At 41.4% G+C, this 18,666-nt stretch overlaps 1 protein-coding gene across 1 annotated transcript in view; it reads right to left on the minus strand.

The window, feature by feature from the left end:
- Positions 1-18,666, minus strand: part of HSD17B4 (hydroxysteroid 17-beta dehydrogenase 4) — a 108,061-nt gene that overhangs the window by 66,262 nt on the left and 23,133 nt on the right. Inside the window, exons 10-13 of the mRNA XM_019554992.1 lie at positions 14,335-14,359; positions 12,666-12,794; positions 4,009-4,118; positions 1,551-1,787 (exon numbers count right to left, since the gene is read on the minus strand). Of these exons, the coding sequence (XP_019410537.1) occupies positions 1,551-1,787; positions 4,009-4,118; positions 12,666-12,794; positions 14,335-14,359 (501 nt within the window). The remainder of the gene's footprint in view (positions 1-1,550; positions 1,788-4,008; positions 4,119-12,665; positions 12,795-14,334; positions 14,360-18,666) is intronic.

Genomic DNA, 18,666 nt, shown 5'->3' on the forward strand with positions numbered 1-18,666 from the left:
AGCCATGTTTTCAGGTGTCCCCACTACAAAAATGCAAGCTGAATCTCTCATGTGTTGGTTATTTCAGAATTAATAAAGAAAATCCACATATACAAGCTTTACAAATGAGTCTGCACACATTTCAGTTTCAAGGTGCTCTAAATTCCTCCCAGTGACAACACATTTATCCACTGCAAGGTTTAGGAAACTACAGAAGCTTTACAAACCATCAAATATTAAAAAGAAAGTACATCCATGTAAGAACATTCTGAGAATTCGCAGCAAAGAAACTTGAAGATACCCAAAGTTAAAATCAACATTAAACTATTTTCAGTGGATTTTTCCAAAATTTTTAACTGGTGACCATAACCTCATAGTTTGAAGCCCTATTTCTTCCTGGCACCATGCCATTTTGTCTAACTGCTTGTGTACATCTTGTGTTGCTGGTGTAACTGTTGCTGTGTTAACTGCTTGTGTTTATCTTGTGTTGCACAGCTTCTCAATTATAGTAAACAACAATGAAAATGCCCTGCCAGAAACTTTAGTGCTACAGTGTCAAACTCATCCAGATTCATGTGCCAGATAGAGCTCTCAGGACTTCTCTGGTGTGGGCACCACATGCAGTATATACCCTGGACTGGATATGCATGTTGCTTGCAGCACCTGCATCAGCTCCAGCCTGTGTGCTGTATTGGAACCTGTGCAGACCCAAGCCGCCACCAGAGGTGGTGCCAATGTACAACTGGCCTGATCTATGGGTCTGATCCAGACTGGCCCTGGACCCAGCACATGGAGCTAGTCTGGCACAGGCACCACATGGAACATACACCCCACATGAGGATGCAGAGCACAGGACAGGTCTGGGATGTGAACTCCCTGTAGACCCTGCGCCAAACAGCCCTATGAGCTGTATCCAGCATGGACAGCCCATCTATGAGCCCAGTCCAGACCAGCATGCAGATCTGGTTCAACGTGGGTGCTGCATGAAGGATGCAACCCAGACTGGCCCCATGCCATATACAGCCCACATCATATGGGCTCCACATGGGCTGTATCTTTGACATCCTGCTTTAGTGCAGCTGTTGTGTGCATACCACGTATGTGCCCCTCATCAGCAGCTTACAGTACTTGGGAAATCAGTACTACTGAGATAGATAGCTCGTTTCAATGGAAGATGTTTCCTTAGGTTTGCCAAAAAACAGAATAGCGTTTTGTTTTTCTAGAAAAACAGAGATGGGCAAATCTTCATGTATTAATCTGCATGTATTAAAACAGTGCTCAACCTTTTTGTCCCATGGGCCAAATGAGTGGTATGGGGCTGGTCCATGGGCCGGATCAGGTTATGCATGCCAAGCTCAAGGCCAGGGGGCCCTGTGGCACATCCCATCTACCAGAATGGCCTGTGCGGAGCCCCACAGCCTTGATAACATGGGACCAGGGGCCCCTGTTATCCAACCCATGGACCAGGGTTGAGCACCACTGTGTTAAAACATTTTAATTACAGTCAATCAATCTTTAAAGCCACTGGCAGGCAGTTCATTCAAATAATAAAAAAAATGACTCCTACCTACCTTCGTAAAATCAATATCAAGTCCTGGAACAGACGTCAGTCCACCTTCCAACATAGAAGCCTGCGCTGGGATAACTCCAAAGCTGGGTAAGCAACAAAACTCTTCACTCCCCTCAAACAGAAACTTGAGATGATCTGGATCCTTGGTTGACATTCCCACACCAAGAGCATACAAAATAGGTTCCAAGTGAGTATACTTATATACTGAAGGAGGCATCTTGTAGCCAACATATTTGGTCTGTAGAACAAAAAATATGGTACAATTCAAAGTTACATAGTGTTTCACTTACTTTTTGTAGACACAATCATTATACAGCTCCAACTTGCATTCTTCCCTCTTTAAAAGGAAGACATTTTTCATACTGTAGTGAATTTATTTTCCATATTTTATTTATAAATGAATAAATAGTATGTGTGTAACTACAGCTTGTTAGAGACAGACAAACACTATGGATGCAGCCAGTCGAGTGCAGCTATGCAGTATGTGGCGCCACAAACACATGGGCAGTGCCAAATACCACATATTTAGAAGTTCTCCGCACTGCAAGGGCACACTGCCCGCATGCGGCTTCCCCATTTTGTTTTGTTTTGTTTTTCTGTGGGGTTTTTTTGACCCCTAGATACCCCATGGATAGAAGTCCATGGAAAAGAAAAGCAGAGCAGTGCACACACACCACTCAAATGTGGAGCAAGGCTGCCTGGAGCCATCCTCTGGCTACTGGCCAGGCTCCGGTTACTGCTGCTGCAGCTCTGGGAGTCCCTCAGCCCCGCAAGTAAGGCATCTGGGGTCAGCCCAGTGCTGGCCCCAGCCTCCCCTACCCCACCTGGAGCACCTTGCCACATGCCAAAGCATGCGTGGCATGGGCGTTCCCTGTACTGCCACTACTTTTCCCTGGGGAATCAAATGTCAACACTTGCCTGCACTTGGCCAATGCGCTTATAACAGTGCAAATAACTGTATGGCAATAAAATAATGCCACATGTTGTAAGTTATGTTAAGCAGTATTCTAAGAAAAAAATGTATATTATTGTCACGGTGCAGGGTCCCAGGGGTAGCCGTGATCTCCCCTAGCACCCCCTACCATGCCAAGTTCGTCTCAAAGCACCCTCATTCTCGCCTACCATGTCTTGGTCTTATAAATATTAAAGGGAGGCCACCTTTCATCTTCTTAGACACAGTGCTCTGTTGTAGCCTGGCCCCTGCTTTGTAAACGCATCTCGATGCACCCCAGCCTTATGGGCTATGCGTGGCTCCAACCACCCCTTTACCACGGCCCAAGCCTCGCTGATGTACCAGATGTTGTTCGGTCTTAGCCGCAGCCCTTGCCTCTCACCGCGCCCTCCCTCTGGCGCTTGTCAATCTCTGCCACCTTTGGTCGGGGCTCAGGCTTTCCGCAGCCTTGGGGCTCAGGTGGCCGTAGCCATACCTAGCCCTATTCTCACGCTGCCCCCTTTGCTCTGGGGCTTCCTGTGCTCAGGTGGCCGTAGCCATGCCTGGCCCCTTTGCTCTAGGGCTGGGGTCTGTGCACCCCAAAATGCTGCACCCTTTCTGGCACCGGGGTCCCCCATGCTACCATGGAGCCCCTATGAGGCCTCCTCCAACCCCTAATAGCCTCACCCAAACCACCGATTTGTAAACAGTAAACAGAAGACTCAAGCCCCTTGGCTATAACATAAACCTAAGCCATCTGGCGATAACAATGTTCGAGCCACTCCAGGGCTTCTCCTTCTCTCACCAGCATTGCACTGTGCACTCATTCAGGCCCCTTCCTTTTCCTCACTCAGGCACAGCTCCTACCCCATGGCTGCTGGCAGGGGACTGCCATCCTGGCCTCAGCCTTGGGGTTTATACATGCCAGGCCTTGCCCCTGCCGGTCAGCTGACTTCCACTGGTTACCCTGGCAACCAGCACCTGTGCCTCTTCACTCACTGCTCTTCACAAGGAGTAGGGCACCTAAGTGCTCTGCGACAATTATATTTACATATTGCAACAGGGGATGGCTCAGCATACAGTCAGAATTAAAAGCCCTAAGAGAAATGTTTATGAAGTGATTAATACTGGGGGGAAAAAAGTCTCGCTGCCTCCAAAACTGAGAGGGAAGAAGACAGCCACATGAAAATTTTTAAAAAAGAGCCCTTTTGTAAGAAACCATATCTGATAAAATGTTGTCTTTCAACCTTATTCTAAACATCAAACTTTTTAAAGGGCCTATGTGTTCCAGAGCATGAAAAGGTGGTAATTGTATATATTCAGTAGCAGCTTCAGTAAGAAACAATAAAAAGGCGGAATGGAGTATGTTCAAGTTGTTTCTTATTCATTATCAGTCCACAGCTTAAAACTGATTTACTGGGCAGGAACAAAGTCAAGGTTTCTGACCACACACAGAACAAGCTTGTTCTCGGTTTGAGCACATTGGATAGGTTCAAGCTGAACACACTGCAGAGACATATTTACTTACATGGTCAATGCTTGGACTGGCCACAGATCCAGTGGAGCTTGTGGAATTCATTGACACTCCTTCTTCAGACTCTATTTCACTCAGAACATCATTCAGTAAGCTTACTGATTCTGAATAAAGAAAAAGGAAACAAATACTGCATTTTATCACATTCAACATGATCCCTAATAAAAAAAAAAACAGACCTTGGTTTTTGTAAGGCAGACAGCAAAAACAAAACAAAAAAAACTCCTCTCCCTCCACCCCTGCCCCCAGGCCTGGGGGTCATGGCTGCCATGATCCCCAAGGGCTCGGTGTGTGGGGCTAGGACCCCATTTTCTGAGGGGGCCTCCAACCACAATGACCATGCACAGCCAGGACCAAGAGCCCTTCAGCTGACTGAGGGGTTCCCAGTCCCTGCTGTGCCTCAAATGCAGCTGGGACTGAGACCCTCTTCCTGCCCCTCCCACCCCAAATCAGTTGCTGGACTCTGTTCCGGCTGCATGCAAGGCACAGCCAGGACCAAGAGCCCCTTGACGGTATGGTAGTTTCAAAATAGCCAAAATCAGATCCTGCTTTCAATTACATATGGGTGACATACAACACGAGTCATTTAACTTCTCAAAATCAGAGAAATCTGATAATTGAGTTTTGTGCTGTACCTCAAAGAGAGATGTGGAAATGGAATTGCACTGGCAGTGCACTCAGCAAAGAGCTGCAATACTTCTCTATCACAAGTCTGGTCTAGGTCTCCCAGTTTGTTTGGAAGTGTCTTAACCATTCCTACTGCAAGGGCATGGGGAGTGTCTATCTTAGGGACTTTTTATTCTCCTCTAATCAGACAGAATAGGCAGCTGACCCATTTACCCAGTCTCCTTTCTTTTCAACTCATCCAGTCAAAGCCTTCCTTCACCCCTACCTCGCTCTCCTACCTACCATATCATTCCTCTTTACAACACCACATTACCTTGAAGCCCTCTCACTCTGTCCTCATAGTGCTCTGCAGTGCCTCAGTTTCCTGACCTGCTTATCCTTATCTGCCAGTGTTGTTTTCAGCAGCCCCAAATTCACCCATGCACTGCTGTAGCCCCAAGTAGGCTACCAAATAGGGGTGCGCAAAGCAAGCCCTATTCCATTCAGATTCAGCCTGAATCAGGGAAAGTGATTTGATTTGTTGATTTGGATCACTGTCCCCAATTCAATTCAGCTGAATCCAAATCTGAAGATTTGATGCCAATTCAGAGACTCAGCGATTCAGACACAGCTTTGACTGTTTTTTCTACATACCTCAAGGTACCAGCAGGGTTTGTGATCACTGCGGTGATGGGGCGGATGAAGTGTCCCACAGGAGTGGGGGGAGGAGGGGGCCTCCACGGGCTCAGCGGCAAATCCAGAACGGACTTCCAGGTCTGCCGGCGAGCATGCAGGGCCCTCCACCGCCGGGTCAGCTATTGGTCTCAGGGGGATTCTGGGTGCCCTCCCAGACCCAGGAGGCACCAGTTGCCAAGCTGAGGAGGTACAGGGGAGCCTCCTGTGCACTCCCCAGTGGACCCAGAAGTGTGGGATACTCCATGTGTCCCAACATTGCAGCATTCATGGGACCCTGCCACCTAGAGCTACATAGAAAAAAAACATTTAAAAGCTGTGTCTCTGTCCAAATTGCCAAGTCTTTCTGAACCTCTCCAAATTGATTCAGAGAGAATAAAGAGTCTCCTGAGTTGATCTGGATTCGGAGTTGTGACCACCGAATTGGCCCGAATCGCCGCTGATTCAAATCAGGGACCGAAACTTTGCACAGACCTACTACCAAATACCTGGAGATGAGCCTGGCTTCCACCTCATAGGGTGTGTCCAGACAAGGGTGAACTGGTTTCCCTGGAGACAAGTAGTAGCAGCACAATTTGTGCCAATGCCTGTGCTACACATGCTCTGGTGCATGCCAGGTTACCCCAGGTGGGGCAGGGAAAGCTGGGACCAGCAACTGTGCTGGCCTCAGCAGCCTAACTTCAGGTCCTGAGGGCCTCCCAGGGCTGCAGCTGCAGCAGGAAGCCTGGTCAGCAGTCAAAGAATGGCTCTGGCTGGCCAGCCTTCAGTTCTGGGGGGCACATGCTGCCATCACATGCACTACTTTGCTTTTTTCATCCTGGGTTTTCTGACACCAGAATCTCCCAGGGCCAACCCCCACCCCGTGCTACAAGGTAGCAGTATGGGGAATGCTTGCACATGCGGTGTGTGGCACCGCAGACAGGTCTGCAGCGCCATGTAATGCACATTTGCACTCATCTGGACGTGGCCATAGGAAGATTATGGCCAATTTTGCTGGAGACAGGCTAGGCTTTAGGCACAATGAGCAATCATGGACAAGCTACACAAGATGAAAGCAAAAAACCGATAGGAGAAATATTTAAAAAAGAAAGAAAGAAAGACATTCATAAAGAAATCATGAGCTGTGCCAATAATAAAGCAATTAGAAGGCATTAGCATACTAGGAGAAGCAACCCAAAGGTTACTTGAAGCACTGTGAAGTCTCTCTTTGGCAGTGAACAGGTCTATTCTAGTGATTACAGTATAAGGATGATTTTAGATGTCCAGCAACTAACACACAATTCCAGAAATTTTACTCTTCCTCTCCTGTGTCTGCCTCCACCTTGACAAACGTAATTGGTTTTCAGATGTGGTTCATGCTACTGTGATTCATGGCACTATCTTCTCAAGACTAGATAACTAATAGGCACTTTACACATAACTATTCATTAAAGTCAGCTGGACAAATAGAGAAACCTACAGTCTGCTTTTAAAGCAGTCTCTCTCTCTTGAAGAATATGACCCTGTGCTTAAAGACTTATGCTAGATACCTATTGCAATCTTGGGGAAAAATGTAATGCAGTTTTTGTTTAATGTTCCCCACTCCCACCCAAAGTGTTCCAAGTAGCCTGGGCTGGCCTATTTCAGAGACTATATTCTCTCACTATACTGTATGCCTACAGCAGCAGTCAGGAACAGAACTGAACATGAGGAAGCAACTGGTAGCATATTAAATCTTCTTAATAGGCCCTCCTTTCTGGAACCTACTTCTTTTCTCAAACAGTTTCAAACTAAGCTTATTGCTTTTTCAGCACATATTACAAGGCACACCCATTCTTTAACAATCTGAAGGGAAGACAGACTGATGGAGATCAGACTATGAGGAAAAAGGAATTTTGTTGACAGCTGCTCAGTCTGGCATTTGGTTAATTCTTCTTTAAATCCACAGAAAAAAGAATCTGGAGTAAGAGACACAGATCTATGAATTGGACAGCAGCCTTCTCAAGATGCTTATTTCACATTAATAAGCATAAATTATTTTGTATTTTCTAAGGTGTTTGCATGGTTTTTTATTTGATTTTTTTTTTTAAACAAGGTGCCTTTTAGAGTGTCTGAAAGTTGACGTAAACCATTAAGATATTACAACTGTATTCATATACAAGAGAAGTTTTATTGGGGGGGGTTTTCCCCAAATATATTAAATAAAAAATTGTTTTAATTTCTTTGGCAGTTTGTCCTGTAAACTTTTACACTCAAGAATCCCACCACTGACCCATGCTTTTTCCATTTTTTGAACTGCTCCAGTATGTAACATATTAATTCACTTTCATCTCCACTGATCTTCTACTGCTTGGCACAGGAAAACAGACTCCCAACCAATGGCATTAGATTTATTGTGATATTTTAGTACTGAACAGACATGAATCACTCATGTACTTCCAGCTTATACTATAAAGTATCCACCTTTATATCCACTGAGGATATTAGGTAATTATATTAAGCATCTGAAATGTTATACTTGTGCCCTGCAATTGCTACCATTATGTGAATTAACAGCTTGCCAAAGTTAAGAAGATACATTACTACATACAACACACTAACATTAAATACATTTTGACATGAACTACCTCTGAGCTGTATCACAGTTCTGACTACAGATAAATATTTCTTTGCTTCTAGTTGTAGTATCTTAGCCACCACTGGTACTCTGTAAAGCATAAATACATTAAAACTGTTTTTAAATTGTGAAGTTCAACACTTGAAAGTCGGAAGATATTCTGTGAGGTCACTGATTCACTTTATGGTGATGTAATATAAATAAGTACATGGAAGCAAGGAGGTCCATTTAACTTTTGGGGGAAAAAAACACTGATTCTTGAATAGTGACTTGATCCTATAAGTCACTGCAGATTTTTGACGCGTTTCTTCACAAGAAAAAAATATTTTTACTTTAACTTCTACATTTTCATGTTGGAAATATAAACAACAGCATCTTTTTGTTCCTGACAAAGTATAGAAGGAGATTATATTATGGCAAAAAACAGAACATTAATTTTAGTAGTTACATGGGGTTTAAGTTAATATATTAATACATTAAAAAAGCCTGCCCTCAGACCTAAGTTTCTAAAAAGAGAAAGTATTTAATGTATATAGCAGATGGTATCCGGAATACTATTAAAAGAAAAGGACATGGAGGCATAAAACTTGCACCACATGACACACATACAACTAAAGAGACAGATGAGAATTACATGTACAAGACTTATCCCTACCTCACTTTTGCCAGGGGCACCATAGCACCTCAGCCAAAAAGAACAAAGAGAAGAAGCCACAGCAGATACTTTTAGACACTATTACTGTAACACTGCTTATATTTTTGGCTCAGAGTATTCTCTTGTCTCTGCTGCTCAGTTTCTGTTCTTAGACTCCTTTAGAGAATGTTCTTCTATAGACAGGTTCTTACATGCACTCATCATAATATCTGAACAACTTCTATGTATGCACTGAGCAAAAACATCTATCAGTTCTCTCAATTTTTCCCTAGCGGGCAATGCCCATGCATTTAGAAGACAAGGTAAAAAAATGTCGCAAGTACATAAGTACAAGTTGGTAATATCCACAGATTTTTCTATGGGGCATTATTCAAGTTATGCCCTACTTCCTTCCTCAGCCTCTGCACTTCAAGTCTCATTCAGCTACACTCCTTGCCATCTTCCTGTCCCCATTTTTCCTATCCTCTCCTACCCATTGCCCACCATAATCTAAATTACAGAACATCCTGTATTTTATTTACTTTTTGTTTATATTACAGAACTTCAAAAATGATTTGCGGGGTGGGAAGGAAGGCTATTGAGGACAAAACTTCATGTCATAATGCCACCATGACATTCACACCCCTTTCCCCACCTCTGGCTGCCTTGTATGCTTGGATCTAACTTTCAAGGCATGGCCCAGCACTTGTGTAGTGCCTACCAGTTGAGGCCATTGGGCCTTTAGACATGACAGCAACATATAAAAAGAAATAGGGGAGCCAGAAATGACCTTTCTAAAATAATACTTCCTGCTATCAATTGACTGAACGCATTGCATCTGTGACTTGGGCCTCCATCCAGAAATGCAGTTAAGCATATGATTAAAGTTAAGCCTATGGTGAAGTCCTTCACTAGACTGGGACCTATGCAGGTCACTGACACATTAGACACTGGAATTTTAATGCATTTATACTGAAAAATAAATGAGTTCCATTAAGAGCGTATCTTTATAAAGTAATATAATTCTAACAGGTCTAAAAAAACATATCTGTATATGGGTCACACATAGGTCAGTGCCACCTCACAGCATCAATGCTGTAGGTCCCAAAGATCATTACAAATGTGGAGAAAATGAGCTGTCAAATGATATATGGCACCATCTTCTACATTTTATAACCTAGAAGGAATTAGAAGTCAGACCACTCCTATCAGAATGTCGAAATTTATATAATGATTATGAATCAAGATTCACATCTCTGGTTATAAGACATTTTTGCAAATTACAGGCAAATGCTTTAGCTAATTGGTATTTTTTTATAATTATACATAATGGGTTTAGTACATAATTGCTTTTCACAGCATCAAATTACTTAAATTAATGCTGGTAATACATTTTAATGAAATCTTCTGGGAGAAGTTGAACTTGCACATATAAAGGTACTGTAAATTTTCACTTTTAAATCCAAGTACTCTAATTAGTTTCCCTTATTTAACAGTTGAATGCCTTTAGGCACTAAAGAGGGGAGGTGCATAATAGGGAAAACTTTTTAATATATCATACTGAAAAATTAAAATTTATTTGCCTATCAAATTCTTTACATTTTCCTCCACTCCTTTGCTGATTTTCACAGGTCACAGAGGATTAAGCAACAGATTTCTCACACACAAAGCTTAGCTATGCCTCAGACTTAACAGTGCTGAGAAGTCAAGGCTGAATACTTGACACAAGTCATTTTTAGAACACAATTTTGAAGTAAGGAAGAGATGTTATTGGGCTGAGAGAACCATGCTATTAAAATACGTTCAACCTGGTGCCTGCAAAAGCAAAAGTACCCACTTGGTCACCCACTATATTTTATCCAATCATTTAGATTATATAATCCAAAAGTCAAGGATCACCTCTCTTAACACTCACAAAAGCAAGTGCTTAAAAGCAACAGCAATATTTGAATGTGGTTTACATTCAACCTACAGCACTAGCTCTGCTCCCACAACAGCCCTTTTAATGGACATCCTGAAACTTCCTGTTCAGCTCAAAACATGCAAAACCAACCCAAATCAGGAGCTAAGGCTCTAGCCAGAGGAAGCAATTATAGCTCTAACCAAAGGAAGTAATTACAGGGGTGGAATGATGCTGTACCACCAATAGTCACAAGCGGCATTTTACAGGCAGAGAAATAGCTGCTTGAGTGACTGCCTTTTTTATACACATTATTGAAAAAGAGAAGACACCAGTGCTAGCCAGAGGCTAGTAAAATGAAGCACTGAATAAATTATTAAGACAGAACTGTTGTAGGGATCCCAGGACATTCCCTGTAGAGGTCAGAAAATAGAAATCAGATTTTAGGTGCCTCAAACTGCAGTAGGTTTTCAAAAGTGGGAGTTTGCTGCCCAACTCACTAAGGTACTTAGCAAAATTCTTCAAAGCACCAAAATACCTTTGAAAAAAAAGTCTGGTCCTAAATTTTAAACAGGGCATTGCCACTGAAAGAAGGAACCCCTCTACCCTTACACATCTTTTATATCAGTCTATTACTATTACAGGTGTGACAAATACTTGATTCCAATTACTGTCTAGATGCTCAGGGCAAATCCTCAAAAATGCTAAACCCCTGTAATTACCACTGACTTAATGGTTTGGAAAGTCTTCTTTAAAAATGTTTTTAAAAAAGTAAAAACTATTAAAAAGTCTGTTAAGATAGAAGTTCAGCACGTTGAAGTTGTTTCTGAACAATGTTTCCTGCTCAACTTAGAGGAAAACATAGCTTCTGTCCTAAAGAGTTCACAATCTATCTGGTACGATGCTGAGCAAACAGATTGAAGAGTAAATGTTTTCGCTCGATCTGAGCCTTCAAGAGGCCAAGAAGCGATTACTACATAAATAATGTAAGCCCCCAACAGTGGTTGACCTTTTTTTTATTATTTAAAAAACAAAACAAAAACACAAAACCCAAAAGCACTGCCCACAAGGCAGGCACATTAACATTTAGAAACTTGACACTCAAGAAGGGAGATTTGACAGGGCTGGCACTGACCGAAGAGCCCTCCTACTCTTGACTCAGTAATATCCTCTCTCTTTTTTTTAAAAAACAAGGTAGCATGAGGCAATAAATTTCTGCTTAAACGTTTGATCTACAACAAAACCAGAAATGAGCTTACAGTGTCAGAGATGAGAAGGGACCCAATCACTGAACAGGAGAAGACAACATACCTTTTTACAAAGGGCGGAACAAGACCTATCAAGAGCTTGCATATAGGGAAGAATGAAAAGAGTTTAAAATGGCTGTTAAAGTAATTCAAATAACATGAGAGCAGAAAAGAATCCTGAACATGGACAGATGAAGGTCAAGGACATAAGCAAGAGCTATTTTGATAAACTTAGAAGGATAAAAACAAGGAACCCAAGGAGATGGGTTTTCTTTACAGCTAACCAGAGGAGCAAGCATATATTTTACGCTTAGGAAAAAAGAACTAACAATCAAAATCTCAATGTATGAGTCAAAGGGTAGTTTCTTTAAGGAAGGTAATCCAAAACTGTCTGAAGGAAAGGAAGAAAGAGGGTAGAGGAGAGGTAGAAAGGAGGAGTGGAGGTCACTCAGGAATGCAGGAAAAAGGGAGGATAGGATATCTCCACTCCAATTTCTTACCAGAGGACTCCTTAAACAAAGATCTTTTCCTCACTGAGATTTCCACAAGTAACCTACATTTCATCAGCAAAGGTCAAAGACACAAACATATTGCCTCCACCTACTTTTGCTTTCCAGGAAATATAACATTGGACTAAAGATCATTTCAATTCTTAAACTAAACTTAAACTAAACCAAGTTTAATTCTTAAACTGCATGGATTAAGTATTCCTATGACAGCCCTGGGGAAGTGGTATCCTTTCTACCCCTAAATACTGAAACTGAAAAGCACAGCAGTGGTCTTAAAAAGAACTGACTCTACTAAAATACTCATTATACTACATAACTGAAAGAAAAAAAATTAAACTTACTCATCAGGCTTTTTTTTTAATTAAAAAAACAAGCAAAACTAAATGTTTCTGTAAAAGTCTTCTTGGAAAGAAAATCTTTTCTAGTCTATTTTCTCAGACTGTTTTATACCAAATATCTCCTTTACCTTGGATGGTCCGGGGCTTGCTGGCATTATCAAAGTCACAGATCTTGCCCCATTTATCTTGTACAGCCTCTGGAGTCATTGGAAGAGTCTTCTCTCGGACGATGGCACCCTGAGTTCGCTCCCAGCGTACTAATTAAACAGTGAAAATTGAAGACATTGATCACAGAGTTCAAAGAACTGGTCACTAAGACAAACTGCTAATCTATTTTTAAAGATCTAAAAATGCCTAAAATGGGGGAAAACCTAAGTTATAACCTCTCTGACCTAACTCACAGGATTAGGTATAATTGAATTAAAAATGCCCTTTTGCTTTAGTTGACACTTTGAAAACCAGACCATTACTTTTTTAAATAAAAAAAGCACAGAATAGAACTGTTATTTAAAATGTTTAAATAATGTTTACTATATTATTTCAGTACTTGTACATCACACCATTCATTTTACTAGAGTGAGTACATTGGTTCAATGTACATAGAATTTATACAAGGTCTCTCAGGGGATTAGACCATTGTTGCTCTGTTAGTTTCTGGAGGGGCTTGGGAAGATGGAGGTGAATTCCAAGAGGGACAACTTTTCTCCATCAACAGCGAGCTTAAGGCCTTGGACAGGTGCCACGCCACAAGTCTCAAAACAAGGGATGTTTAAACTCAAACTCAAGGAAACAGTTCCTAACATCATCTTATCAAAACAATCATGTTCGCAATCTCCCTTTTTAGACGGTAAACACAAAGCCAACTGTTGCAGGCTACAGGTTTCTTTGATCTCTACCAATCTATTCATTTTTCAAACAGTAAAGTTGTTGGCTGTATTAGCAGATTGCTAACAGACAAAGACTAGGTATCCCTGCTAATAGTTTGAAGTCTGTTAGCAGCAGCTCATACCACTTACTATGATGTATGACAAAAATGGTTCCTGAAAGAGGGAGCAACTACTGTGATGCTATAGTCTTTTCTATTTAATAGAAGCCAAAGGCCACAGTTGGGTGAACAGCCATCTGCCTCAAATAACTTTGTGCAGAGCAGTGTGCAACCTTATGCTTCCCTCCATTCTGTTTAAAACAGTAAAATAAGCAGCGAAGAAGAAATAAATGACTGAGGGACAAGCCCATCAAAATATCAGAATTGATCAGAAATCAGCTGAAATTCCAAATTCTTCAAATAATAATGGGGACATTTTTTCTTTTCAAAGAAGTTGTCATATACTTTTCAGTGTAAAAATAGTTATGAAGCATCTTACTTTCAGCTAGGAATTTTTGTTGGACATCTTTGTAATGCTTTGTAATGAACACATAGAACAGGATATAAAAGCATGGGCATCTAATGTAAATGATGCTATCCCTCTGTTGATATATTCATTTGTTTTTACCATTAAAGATTTAGCCAGGTCTTTCACAGGCTTGATAACTCAACTATTCAAATGAATGAAGCAAATGCCTACTTACGCCCAACAAAGTTCTGGCTTGCAGTTTATACCCTTTATTTTCTTGAAACAAAACTCACTTCTTATTCAGAAAATGCAGCCCTCTTACCCACTGCTCTGTAACAACATTCTTCCCCTTAAGTGTTTATTAGCGACGGTCATTGGAGAAAGAGTGGCATGGAACTACTACAGATCGTGTATCAACTAAAAATACCTAAAAGACAACCATGCTGTAACATGGAGTACTTACATTTCCCAATCCATCCAGCTCCTACCTGCCAAGGGGAAAAAGAAAATAGCACCATCAGCTTATTTCTTCTCAGTAATCACAGTCTGTGACAGAAGCAAAACAAAACTATTCTTCAGAGGGCCTGGATGTGTGCAACAGACAGACTAGACAATTATATCACACTTAATTAATACTAGCAGTATTTTTCCATTATATTAACTAGGGGTATGTTGATGGTCTGCTGCAGCTATATATTGCCTCAGCATTAGAGCCAATGGACAACCAACACTGGTGGCAGGCCAAGCTTTCTTCTATCACAGGAAATGAGCTATTACAACATGGGAGCAGGGTGGAATATGCTTTTAACAGCTCTTGGCCTAGAGACACTGAAAACAGAGATATAGAAGAAAGGGGGACAAGTCTGACTAGGAAAATACATAAAAAAGCCAAGCCAATTTGTGAGTGACAGAGCAAATGAAGGAAAATAGGCTTTTTTTATTTTTTTTAAATCACCTTTGTACTATCAATCATTTTCACACTTCAAATTATATGGGGCACAGTAATCTAAACGTATGAACTCATTCATTTTGCTTGAGGGGAAAAAGAATCAACACTTGGTTGGTTTAGAGAGAAAAGGGCAAAGGAAGACTGCTCTGACCAACAATCTGGCCAGCTCTTTTTCACATATCTGACATTAGCAAGAGCAGATAAGCTCATTTATAAGCAGTCCCTACCAGACCTTCAGAGTGGAATGCTATTTTAAATACTTCCTTTATGATCCAGGAACACAGATGGCATTAATTTTGTGCTTTCAAGTCAGACACTTATACAAATCTCCCTCTTTTTTTAAAAACAACAAAGCAAAAAACACACAAGAACAAGCTGATAAAAAACATGAGAACCTAAGAACTATATTGGGTTCAAACTAAAGGTCCATCTAGCCTAGTATCCTGACTTGGACAGTGGCAGGAGCAGCTGCTTTAGAGAGACCATATGCACAGGCATCTCTAGAGTGAGTTATCCCCTGTCATACTCTCCTTGGCATCCACCATCATTGTTTTAGAGATGCCAGAGGACACATACCTGACTCTCCTATTTAATAGCTATTAATGAATCCATCATCCCTGAATCTGTCTGTCCCTTCTTCCACCTAACTATATCTTCTTCTGCCTTCTCCTGTGGCAATGAGTTCCACAAGTTAACTATGTGGGCATAAAAAGTACTTTCTCGTTAGTTTCAAACTTGTGTCCCTTCCCTTAGAGTCCTAGCATTCTGGGACCTGGTGCATAACAGTTTTTTCACTTTGAGATTTTAGGTCTCTATCATCCTCAGCCTTTTCCTTTCCAGACTGTCTTTTTAGTTTCCCAGCATAACAGTTGCTCCATGCCTCTGATCATCCTGGTTGTCCTTCTCTATACCCCTGCTAATTCTACTACATCTTTTTTGATGATACGGAGACCAGAGCTGAACAGGTGATGTGAACAGACTACATTTCACTCCAGGGTTTAAACGAAAGGTTTGGGGAGCATGCCTTAAAGCAATAGATTATTCGGAAAGTCTGTGATCCTCTCTCAGAATTGATCTATCCACATTTGTTTATGAAACTATGAAACCTGTTTTTAAAATGCACCAGAACTAGGAATGGAAGGAAGGTAAACCTAATCAAGTACACCTAATCAGGTCAATCAGGCCAACTGTAGGGCTGGCATAGCTATATGACAATAACTGAAAGAGAAGCCAGTCATAAGCATACAAAACACACAAACTTGTCGTGAGGAATAATAACGCTCTTCTTTTAAAATAGTGTCAATCTGAGTAAAATCCATTCTATAAATTGAGCAAGCAATAGCTTCATGCTACAGATCTATATCTGACACCACGTTTTCTTGCCTGCTCCCTTTATGTTACCACTGCAACAAACAGACTCCCAGAAAACAAAGGAGTCTTAACATGACCAGGAGCACATGCAGCACAGCCACAAGCAGGGCCAAAGCTCCTAGAAGCCTCTAAAATAACTGGGTAGTCCCCAAAACCTTCAGATAGAGTTTACAATAATTGGTACCACGTATAAATAAGTAGGTTAAGCACTAATGGCTAATCTAGACTGTAGATAGATTGAAAAACAACCTGTTACACATGGAAAGCATGCCTTTACTTATACAAAACACTGAGGGAGCACATCATGATGCCTGTAGTCATAACACTGTGGTCGTTTTCAGAATTTGGAACAAAGCTATAATTACATGGATACAGGAAGTCTCCGATTCAAAGTTTGCTGCCATTCAATTATTTGTAAGTCTTAAACATTTACACAAATTAAGCTACCTTCTCTTCTTTGCCTAGTACTATGGTCAAACAAACAAACAAACCAGAGGTGGAAGAGAAAATTCTTGGAAACTTATTGGAGTCTGTACTTGCCACAGCTGACTACATCTGAATACTATTTGGGCCACATAGGTTCAAATGTGAACAGTGAAGCAACAGCATACTCTTGAAATTATGTTGCAAAATATATAAAAGTAAAGTGGTGGCTAATATAATTTATGCTATCTTTGCTTCCTTATAAGAAGGAGATTTCAAAGCAAAAATGATGGACTTTTCTGTGCTGATCTGAGAGGGACAATATTAATTCATTCATTGTGTGAAAACAGAAAAATACTAAAGATTTTAGGGGGAAAAGGAACAGCTAATGCTCTACTACTTGGACCCCATAACAGTTGTAGGTAGAACTTCTTTCAAGAAACACTCAATTCTTTTAAACCTTAACTTTTTTTTTTCCCCAACTACCCATCCCATTCTCAGTTAGCAATTTAGTGCCCCATCATCTGGTACGGTTTATTACTATAAACTATATCTGTGCATCAATAATATGTAAGAATGCTCATTCCTTAAAGCTGATGCTAATTTTCCAAAATAAAGCCGTCACATCAGCACATTGTTAGACTCTATAAAGAACTCTGCATTTAAGCACAAGGGCATTTTTTAGAAGCAACATTTTTCAGGCATAGAAATCAGATCCATTTTCAAAAGCTCCACCAATAAGCTACCTGAGAAAAATATGTATGAAAATGGGATGAAATACTATAGGGAAAAAAGGAGAGAGAGAAGGTAAATGGTATAAACTGCCAAATCTTCTCTCAAAACTAAAAATGCTATTCCAGTAAAAGTCACATTATATGGCACCTTACAAACTGGCATGCTCTACTAACCGGCATGCCAGTTGACATGGCAAATGTTAAACTGGAAGTGCCCAGTGTAGCACTTCGGGTTTTCCCGAGCCCCTACAGCTCGGGGCAAAGCAGCCTTTCCCCAGTGTGCCCAGGGTCCCCCTCCCCATTCCCCAGCACACTGACGTGGTGGGAGGGGTGGTGGCCCGAACAGGGCAAGACCTCTGTTTGGGCCTCTCGGTAACCGGCATATTTGGTTATCTGGCACCCCCCATTCCCTCTGGGTGCTGGCTAACAAAGCTTTTGCTCTATCTAGATGAGATGGAATAATTTAAAGGGTCAACTTGTAGCATGAACTGAACTAATGTAGCTGATGTTAACATAGAGTGTAGTAATAGTGAAATATAACCATGTTAGTCTTGTCCTGTAAGCAACTTGAAAACTCCATTTTGTATCCTTCTGCTGGACATAAGTGAATGAACTCTGCATAGCCTTTATGTATGACTGTGTATAAAAGGGTAAATGGTGAGAGAGTGGCATAGAGGCAGGAGAAGAAGATCCAACTGTTTACATAAGCAACAAAGTGCCAAATGTAAGTTACCACCCACTAACTAACGGCTGAAGAATCCCTCTGAAGCTCGAAGGCACAAAGGAGATAACAGAAGAAGAAATTCTGCCAGATGGGCAACAAAAACACTCCGAGGATAAGATAAGCTGAAGACACAAGAACAACTGCAAAAACAGAAGCTGGGTATGGAAAAACCCCAAAGCACTGAAATAAAGGATGCCAATCCCTATAAAAGAACTTGAAAATGCCAAGTTGGGCAAATCTGTTTCTCCACTGCTGTTTCATCGGCGCATAGACGCATCTGTTCACCCCGCTCCACCAGCTGTGATTTTTAAATCTGCTATCTTCAAATCATCATCATCTACTCAATAAGCCCGGGTTGGCCACCCTGGGCTGATATTGAGCAACTATTCCTGGTAACTATATCTGGGGTGTGCGTGAATGAAAAGATTTCATTGATTTCATAGACATTAGGGCTGGAAGGGACCTCAGGAGATCATCGAGTCCAGCCCCCTGCCCAAAGGCCAGGAAGTCAGCTGGGGTCATAGGATCCCAGCAAGATAAGCATCCAATTTACTCTTGAAGGTGTTCAATGTAGGTGCTTGAACCACCTCTGCT

The sequence above is a fragment of the Crocodylus porosus genome, unplaced genomic scaffold (assembly GCF_001723895.1).
Source record: "Crocodylus porosus isolate Cpor-Errol unplaced genomic scaffold, CroPor_comp1, whole genome shotgun sequence".
Taxonomy (NCBI): domain Eukaryota; kingdom Metazoa; phylum Chordata; order Crocodylia; family Crocodylidae; genus Crocodylus; species Crocodylus porosus.